Source organism: Triticum aestivum, chromosome 2A (genome assembly GCF_018294505.1).
Source record: "Triticum aestivum cultivar Chinese Spring chromosome 2A, IWGSC CS RefSeq v2.1, whole genome shotgun sequence".
Classification (NCBI taxonomy): domain Eukaryota; kingdom Viridiplantae; phylum Streptophyta; class Magnoliopsida; order Poales; family Poaceae; genus Triticum; species Triticum aestivum.
In genome coordinates this window covers 665,957,808-665,966,814 of record NC_057797.1, presented here as the reverse complement: position 1 = coordinate 665,966,814, position 9,007 = coordinate 665,957,808, and the positions used below count along the sequence as shown (strand labels likewise).

The 9,007-nt window shown below is 53.1% G+C and overlaps 2 protein-coding genes across 2 annotated transcripts; both read right to left on the bottom strand.

Moving 5' to 3' along the window:
* Positions 1 to 6,215: 6,215 nt before the first annotated feature.
* LOC123185844 (GDSL esterase/lipase At1g71691-like) lies at positions 6,216 to 7,331 on the bottom strand. The gene is made up of 3 exons (XM_044597662.1): positions 7,128 to 7,331; positions 6,550 to 6,841; positions 6,216 to 6,484 (listed from the first exon to the last, which is right to left on the bottom strand). Exons 1-3 carry the CDS (start codon positions 7,329 to 7,331, stop codon positions 6,264 to 6,266), a joined length of 717 nt encoding a protein of 238 aa, XP_044453597.1. The 3' UTR covers positions 6,216 to 6,263.
* A 730-nt stretch (positions 7,332 to 8,061) lies between these two features.
* LOC123191820 (GDSL esterase/lipase At5g55050-like) lies at positions 8,062 to 8,364 on the bottom strand. The gene has a single exon (XM_044604406.1). The coding sequence runs from the start codon at positions 8,362 to 8,364 to the stop codon at positions 8,062 to 8,064; it is 303 nt and encodes a 100-aa protein (XP_044460341.1).
* Positions 8,365 to 9,007: the final 643 nt, after the last annotated feature.

Sequence of the window (9,007 nt, the reverse complement as noted above, 5' to 3'; positions counted from 1 at the left end):
ATATACCTTTTGTTTTGCCGGCCTTCTTGTCCGCCAAGTATTTGGGGCAATTCCGCTTCCAGTGACCACTTCCCTTGCAATAAAAGCACTCAGTCTCGGGTTTGGGTCCATTCTTTGGCTTCTTCCCGGCAGCTTGCTTGCCGGGCGCGGCAACTTCCTTGCCGTCCTTCTTGAAGTTCCTTTTACCCTTGCCCTTCTTGAACTTAGTGGTTTTATTGACCATCAACACTTGATGTTCCTTCTTGACTTCTACCTCTACTGATTTCAGCATAGCAAATACTTCAGGAATGGTCTTTTCCATCCCCTGCATATTGAAGTTCATCACAAAGCTCTTGTAGCTTGGTGGAAGCGACTGAAGGATTCTGTCAATGACCGCGTCATCCGGGAGATTAACTCCCAGCTGAGTCAAGCGGTTATGTAACCCAGACATAGTGAGTATGTGCTCACTGACAGAACTATTTTCCTCCATCTTACAGCTGAAGAATTTGTCGGAGACTTCATATCTCTCGACCCGGGCATGAGCTTGAAAAACCATTTTCAGCTCTTCGAACATCTCATATGCTCCATGTCTCTCAAAACGCTTTTGGAGCCCCGGCTCTAAGCTGTAAAGCATGCCGCACTGAACGAGGGAGTAGTCATCGGTACATGCCTGCCAAGCGTTCATAACGTCTTGTTCTGCAGGAGAACAGGTGCGTCACCCAGCGGTGCTTGTAGGACATAATCTTTCTTGGCAGCTATGAGGATGATCCTCACCCAGTCCGTATAGTTGCTGCCATCGTCTTTCAGCTTGGTTTTCTCTAGGAACGCGTTGAAGTTGAGGACTACGTTGGCCATTTGATCTACAAGACATATTGTAAATATTTTAGACTAAGTTCATGATAATTAAGTTCATCTAATCAAATTATTTAATGAACTCCCACTTAGATAGACATCCCTCTTCTAGTCATCTAAGTATAACATGATCCGAGTCAACTAGGCCGTGTCCGATCATCACGTGAGACGGACTAGTCAACGTCGGTGAACATCTTCATGTTGATCGTATCTTCTATACGACTCATGCTCGACCTTTCGGTCTTCTGTGTTCCGAGGCCATGTCTGTACATGCTAGGCTCGTCAAGTCAACCTAAGTGTTTGCATGTGTAAATCTGTCTTACACCCGTTGTATGTGAACGTTAGAATCTATCACACCCGATCAACATGTGATGCTTCGAAACAACGAACTGTCACAACGGTGCACAGTTAGGGGAAACACTTCTTGAAATTATTATGAGGGATCATCTTATTTACTACCGTCGTTCTAAGTAAACAAGATGCAAAATATGATAAACATCACATGCAATCAAATAATAAACGTGACATGATATGGCCAATATCACATAGCTCCTTTGATCTCCATCTTGGGGCTCCATGATCATCTTGTCACCGGCTTGACACCATGATCTCCATCATCGTGTCTCCATGAAGTTGCTCGCCAACTATCACTTCTACTACTATGGCTAACGTGTTTAGCAATAAAGTAAAGTAATTTACATGGCGTTTCTCAATGACACGCAGGTCATACAAAAAATAAAGACAACTCCTATGGCTCCTGCCGGTTGTCATACTCATCGACATGCAAGTCGTGATTCCTATTACAATAGCATGAACATCTCATACATCACATATAGATCATTCATCATTCATCACAACTTTGGCCATATCATATCACAAAGCACTTGCTCCAAAAACAAGTTAGACGTCCTCTAATTGTTGTTGCAAGTTTTACGTGGCTGAATTAGGGTTCTAGCAAGAACGTTTTCTTACCTACGTGAAAGCCACAACGTGATTTGTCAACTTCTATTTATCCTTCATAAGGACCCTTTTCATCGAATCCGCTCCAACTAAAGTGGGAGAGACAGACACCCGCCAGCCACCTTATGCAACTAGTGCATGTTGGTCGGTGGAACCGGTCTCACGTAAGTGTACGTGTAAGGTTGGTCCGGGCCGCTTCATCCCACAATACCGCTGAAGCAAGATAAGACTAGTAGCGGCAAGAAAGTTGACAACATCTACGCCCACAACAAATTGTGTTCTACTCGCGCAAGAAGAACTACGCATAGACCTAGCTCATGATGCCACTGTTGGGGAACGTTGCAGAAAACAAAAATTTTCCTACGGTTTCACCAAGATCCATCTATGAGTTCATCTAGCAACGAGTAATCGGATGCATCTACATACCTTTGTAGATCGCGAGCGGAAGCATTCAAAGAACGGGGATGAGGTAGTCGTACATGACGTGATCCAAATCACCGGAGATCCTAGCACCGAACGGACGACACCTCCGCGTTCAACACACGTACGGTCAACGTAATGTCTCCTTCTTCTTGATCCAGCAAGGGGAAAGGAGAGGTTGAGGAAGATGGCTCCGGCAGCAGCACGACAGTGTAGTGGTGATGGAGCTGCAGTACTCCGTCAGGGCTTCGCCAAGCACTATTGAGGAGGAGGAGGTGTTGGAGAGGGAGAAGGAGGCAACCAAAGGCGTGTCTCAAAAAGCCCTCCTTCCCCCACTATATATAGGAGGGCCTAGGGGGGCGCCGGCCCTAGGAGATCCAATCTCCTAGGGGGGCGGCGGCCAAGGGAGGTTTCCCTCCCCCCCAAGGCACTTAGGGGTGCCTTCCACTTGTGGGACTCTTCCCCTTTTGAAACCCTAGGCGCATGGGACTCTTGGGGCTGGTGCCCTTGGCCCATGTAGGCCAAGGCGCACCTCCTACAGCCCATGTGGCCCCCGGGGCAGGTGGCCCCACCCGGTGGGCCCCCGGGACCCTTCCGGTGGTCCCGGTACAATACCGGTGACCCGAAACTTGTCCCGATGGCCGAAACAGCACTTCCTATATATAATTCTTTACCTCCGGACCATTCCGGAACTCCTCGTGACGTCCGGGATCTCATCCAGGACTCCGAACAACATTCGGGTTACTGCATATACATATCCCTACAACCCTAGCGTCACCGAACCTTAAGTGTGTAGACCCTACGGGTTTGGGAGACAGGCAGGCATGACCGAGACGACTCTCCGGTCAATAACCAATAGCGGGATCGGGATACCCATGTTGGCTCCCACATGCTCCACGATGATCTCATCGGATGAACCATGATGTCGAGGATTCAATCAACCCCGTATACAATTCCCTTTGTCAATTGGTATGTTACTTGCCCGAGATCCGATCGTCGGTATCCCAATACCTCGTTCAATCTCGTTACCGGCAAGTCACTTTACTCGTACCGTAATGCATGATCCCGTGACCAGACACTTGGTCACTTTGAGCTCATTATGATGATGCATTACCGAGTGGGCCCAGTGATACCTCTCCGTCATACGGAGTGACAAATCCCAGTCTTGATCCGTGTCAACCCAACAGACACTTTCGGAGATACCCGTAGTATACCTTTATAGTCACCCAGTTACGTTGTGACGTTTGGTACACCCAAAGCACTCCTACGGTATCCGGGAGTTACATGATCTCATGGTCTAAGGAAAAGATACTTGACATTGGAAAACTCTAGCAAACGAACTATATGATCTTATGCTATGTTTAGGATTGGGTCTTGTCCATCACATCATTCTCCTAATGATGTGATATCGTTATCAATGACATTCAATGTCCATAGTCAGGAAACCATGACTATCTGTTGATCAACGAGCTAGTCAACTAGAGGCTTACTAGGGACATGTTGGTGTCTATTATTCACACATGTATTACGATTTCCGGATAATACAATTATAGCATGAATAAAGACAATTATCATGAACAAGGAAATATAATAATAATGCTTTTATTATTGCCTCTAGGGCATATTTCCAACAGCGAGTTGGTCCCCAGCCGCTGGCCCTAGGGCCGCCCCAGGCACGTTTTAAAATAAAAGAAGTTCAGCGAAGTTCGGCTTAAACACGATAAAATTCGGCCAAACACGATAAATTTTGGCCAAACACGATAAATTTCGGCACATTTCGGCGAAGTTCGCGGATTTTCATTACATAGCACATATACTATGTAATGTCGCTGCCATCGTCGTCGTCGGCCTTCTCCTCCTTGACGCGGGCGCTCCTGCTAGACCCCTGCCCGGCGTCGCCATGGCAGACTGGTGGCGGCGCATCGTCGTCGTCGTCGTCGTCGCTGTCACAGATGACGACGACTCCGCCTTCGTCACGGCCGCGTCGACGCTCCGCGAAGCGAAGCAGGGTGGCGCGCTGGCGCTCCTTCGCCTTCTCCAGGCGCTCCTTCTCCATTGCTATGGAGTCCTTACACGCCCATTCCAGGGCCGCGTCGTCGTCGTCGAGCTCCTCGTCACCGGCGCGGCCGGCTCCTTCTTCACCGGCGCGAGCCCCGGCTCCGTCTTCACCGGCGCGAGCCCTGGCTCCGTCTTTGGCTTGACGAAGCGCGGAGGAGGAGCCGACGAGTAGGCGCGCCGGCCGCCCTCGTTGATGACGATGCCGGCGCTGCGAGTGCGCCGGCCGAGCGGCGTCTCCGCCGCGGGCTCGGCCTTGACGCCGAGCAGGGCCGGAGTGCCGGAGGAGTGCGATGAAGATCGGGAGGAGGAAGAAGAGGAGGAGGACCCGAACCTCCTTGGCGCCCATGGCCCGGCGCGTCGGTGCTGTGCCGGGGCGGCCGCCCTCGCCGGGTACGCCAACGGCGGGTCGTTGCCGCCCTCGAGGTACGTCAGCACGCCCTCGAGTGTGCGGCCGGGGACGCCCCACCACAGGTGGCGCCCCTCGTTGTTCTGCCGGCCGCCGACCACCGGCGCGCCGTTGGTGGACGCCAAGCGCTGCTGCTGGCGGCGCTCGAAATACGCCGCCCAAGCCGCGTGGTTGTCGGCGGCGTACTGGGGGAGGGAGAGTTGGGCGTTGGTGAGGGAGGCGCGCACGACCTCGACTTCCTCGGCGAAGTACTTCGGCTTCGCCACGGCGTCGGGCAACGGGGGAATGGGCATTCCCCCGGTGCTGAGCCTCCACCCTGTCGGCCCGGCGCGCATGTTCGGCGGCGCCGGGATGTTCGCCTGGAGCAGGAGCCAGGACTCCTGTTCGCGGAGCGAATGGCAGCCAAAGCCATTGGCCGCCGCCTCGCCTCTGGGGTAGCGTTCCGCCATGGCGACGGGCTCGGGAGAGGTAGAGAGATAGAGGGAGGGGCTAGGCGGCGGTGCTCGGGAGAGGTAGGGAGAGGGAGGAGCTGGGCGGCGGCGAGGGGCGGGGCTGGTGTGGGCACAGGCGAGTGCAGGCCACCGGCTATATAGCCGCGCCGCACCCGTGTGTACGCGTGCGAGGGAGGGGAGGCGTCGGCGCGTCGTCCCGTGACGCGCCGCCCGTGAGGAATCAATGGCAAGGTCGGCAGCCTTGCCATTGATTCCCTGCGGAAACCGAGGCCGTTGGGGGAAGACGAGGCGCCGTGTCGCTGACGCGGCGGGCATGTGGCTGTTTCGCGCCAAAACAGTTCGCCCCGGCGCCCCCGGGCGCCCCCCAGCGCGCCGGGTTCGGCCTGGGTCCGCCGGCGCTGTTTTCGGCCTAGGCCGGCGAAAATCGGACACCTGAAGGCGCGACTGGGCCGTTTTTTTACCGCCGGCGCGAAAAAATCGCCTGGGGAGGCCTTCCTGTGGACGGGGCTAGAGATGCCCTAATAGTTTATGTGCAAGGGTACTGAGAAGTAAATATTACCCTCCACAGTTAAATCAAGGGGTGTGTATTAATTAGTGGGCCCCGACAGTTATAATAAGGGTGGTTGAAATTAATTACGAAACTCCAGATTTAAATTCAAGGAGGGAACAGATTTTGGGGCGTGCCCCTCTGGAAACCGAGTGTTGCCACGACCGCTCGTAGAGGAGTCGTTTCGGTATATTTATGTCCCGTTGCAACGCACGGACATTGTCCTAGTATACTTCAAATAGTCAAATTGCCCGTTGATCTCGCCAATCGTAATCATTCGTGCAAACCGTGCGTATGTCTTGTGTGAAAAAAAAAACACTTGTGGATAAAGTGGAAACAAATCCTACAGAATGATCTCGGATAACAACAAGCACGCCGGTATTACCAAATTCTTGGACGTGGACAACAAACCCTCTATAGTCTATACCCATCTCCCAATCAAACTGCAGACCCCGAGTCTTTGTAGTCCTCCCTTCATCATCAAAAAAAGAGTCTCTGTAGTCCCACACCACTACTTATTCCGTAGTCAATAGTAGCAAGTCGTCCGTCGCCGGAGCACGGCCAGATGGATCGCTCGCGGCTCTCCACGCTACAGCGCCGCCAGCTGCCCCACGTTGATCGGGCGGACGAAATTGCCGGAGTCGGCGAAGAGCGCGGACGCGGCCAAACCCGACGCATACTCCGTCGGGTGGAAGCTGTCCCAGAACACGAAGTCGGTGCGGTTGGGGCACAGCGTGGCGGTGGTGTTGCACAGGCCCAGCCCGAACGGCCCTGGGCCGGCGCAGCAGGCCGTGTCCACCACCGTCAGGTCTGCCGAAAAAAAAACCGTAACGACACAGTACTAAAATAAATGTCCCGACACGTTACCGCATGGCGAAATGGTGTTGCTGACATGCCTTTGGCGCCGCCGGGCGTGAAGACCCCCTCGGCCATCCCTGCCGAGTCGCAGAGGGAGTAGTGCATGCCGTCCAGATCGCCGCCGAGGTCCTGGAGCGTCGAGGCTAGCAAAGTGTAGAGTCGCTTGGAGAGGTTGTTCGCCGGGCGGAAGCAGTGGAGCTCGTCCAAGTCATTGTCATGTTGCAGCGCGGCCGCCCTCTGCGACGGGCAGCACCCCACCAGCGACGGGCTGACGATGCTGAACTTCCTCGCCCCGAGCGCATACAGCTCCTGCAACAAAACAACGTCCTTGATTACGAGGTTCCCACGAAGCTCTCTCAAACCGTATTAAGGTGTGTCTAGGGCACATCTAGATGTGCTCTAGTTATTGCACAACGAGTGAATCAAGCATAAAAAAAAATATCCATACGAATCTCGATGTAAAATCAATGATATAGGATTTAGATGTGCAATACTTATGACACATCAAGATGTGCTTTAGCAAAACTACTGTATTAACTGTCGCTGATTTAGTTGGGGGGGGGGGGTAATATATATGGAAAACACGCAGTCACACCTGTAGGTAGGTCCTGTAAGAGTCGTCGAGGCATTTCAGGAAGGCGGCGTCGTCGCGGTTAGGAGGCGGGTTCTTGGCGTCGGCGTACTCGAAGAGGTCGTTGCTGCCGACGCTGATGAAGAAGAGCGATCTCGAGATGAGGTCGTACGAGCCGTTCCCCAGCATCATGACGACCAACTTGAACTCCTCCAGTTGGTCGGCCATGCTGTAGACTCCCCCGCACTGCACAGAGAAAGCCAGCCTCGTACGTGGTTACTGATGCAGAAATCGAGCCATTTAGTTGGGGGCAAACAAAGTCTAGGCCGGTGCGCGTACATGATCGCCCGTTTGGTTCTGCAGCCCTGACCCTCCCGATGCAAAGTTGATGCCGTCTTTCATACGTGGAATGATGCCCCCGGCCGGGAAGGATAGGAAAGCGGGTGGGCTCTCGTTGAATCCAAGTAATTTAGCTGCACGTCAAATAGACATTATGATTATATGGAGTATATACATATATACATATACAGCAAGCTGGTCAACTCGGTTGTCTTGCATGATTACTCCGCCAATAGTGAATGAACCACATTATATAAAAGATGGATGTGTGCACCGTTTGATGCGGAGACCAGGGGTAAACCTTCTTTTCGGGAAAAATATAGGACGCCAAAAAGGTCGTTATTGCTCAATGGATCATGGAAAAAAATAGCCTTGAGCAGTGCTTTTGGTATTTTCTTGTTCGAGTTAGACATGCTCACACGTTATTTTTTTTTCGGCCAGGCGTTCTCCGTTTGCATTAGTAGTGTGGTCCGGTTTCTTTTGGTTCCACTCTTTCGTCCATGGTCTGCTTCTAGTGACTAAAGGCTCAGAAAAGTGAATTGAAAGGCTTTGAAGCCTAGCACCTAGACCGTCGCCCCACCAAAGAACACGAGACTTTCAGTTTCGCTAGCCTCTACAACTAAAATTGAAGGGGGAAGAAATATTTGACGGTACCTATCTGGTCTGCGAGGTTGTATCCATTGCTGAAGCGGCCGGTGGGCGCATGGGAGGGGTGGTCGACGCCGTACTGCGGGTAGTCGGCCCTGCATTCGGGCTTGCAACCAGGCAGCTGGTTGTTGTTGCCGACGTCCACCGTCGAGTCTCCGAACACGAACATGGCCGGCACGAGCCGCTCCCCAGCGGCGGCGCCGGCGCCATGTAGCAGCGCGAGCTCGAGCACGCACAGCGCAACGAGCGCGAACGCCCCGCCGCGGCCGGCCATTATCGGACCGATGGAGCTCCCCTTACCTCGCGCCTCTCCGTTTCGAACACGAGCGGGCATTGGTACGTGGTATCAGCATGCCTATATATACACCCGGCGCCCAGGACGATTCCAAGAACGATGGGACGGGCCAAGAATACACGAATATGATAAGCAAAAGGAGATGCAGCGATTGGCTACCCGCGGCAGTATCTTGGAATCCTTCGCCTCAGTCAGTGATCCGACGGGATATGCTGCTTGTTCCGTAGCGCAGAAGCGGTTCATCTGCCCGCTTGTGTTTCTCAGTCGTGCTAACTATTGTAAACTGAGTGCTTCTTAGTTCTTTTTTTATATAAGCTCTCAAGTTCTTAATACTATACTGTATGCCAGGGCATTCATGGTAGCGACTAGTGAACAACTTTAAATCGCCTGCTAGTGCAAAAAAGTAATCCGGGCTTGGATCTTCAGCCCGTGCGCGGTTGCGAGCCGGTGGCCTGTTGCGGTTGGGAAGACGAGTGCATGCATACGTACAAATTGGACCGAAACCGAGACGCGACGTCCCACCGAGGATGGCGAGCTGCCTAGCTGGCACTGCGAAGGAGTGCATAGAATATCTCGGGGACGAGCGGGACGTGGTCGGCGCGCCCTCGGCGCTAGCTACGTC

Excerpts from the sequence above, each read along its gene's own strand:
- LOC123185844 (XM_044597662.1), bottom strand. The coding sequence starts at position 7,331 with ATGGCCGACCAACTGGAGGAGTTCAAGTTGGTCGTCATGATGCTGGGG. Across the intron at positions 6,842-7,127 it reads CTTACAGGACCTACCTACAG|GAGCTGTATGCGCTCGGGGC; the intron begins GTGTGACTGCGT and ends GTTTTGTTGCAG. Across the intron at positions 6,485-6,549 it reads CATGTCAGCAACACCATTTC|ACCTGACGGTGGTGGACACG; the intron begins GCCATGCGGTAA and ends TTTTTTCGGCAG.
- LOC123191820 (XM_044604406.1), bottom strand. The coding sequence starts at position 8,364 with ATGGCCGGCCGCGGCGGGGCGTTCGCGCTCGTTGCGCTGTGCGTGCTC.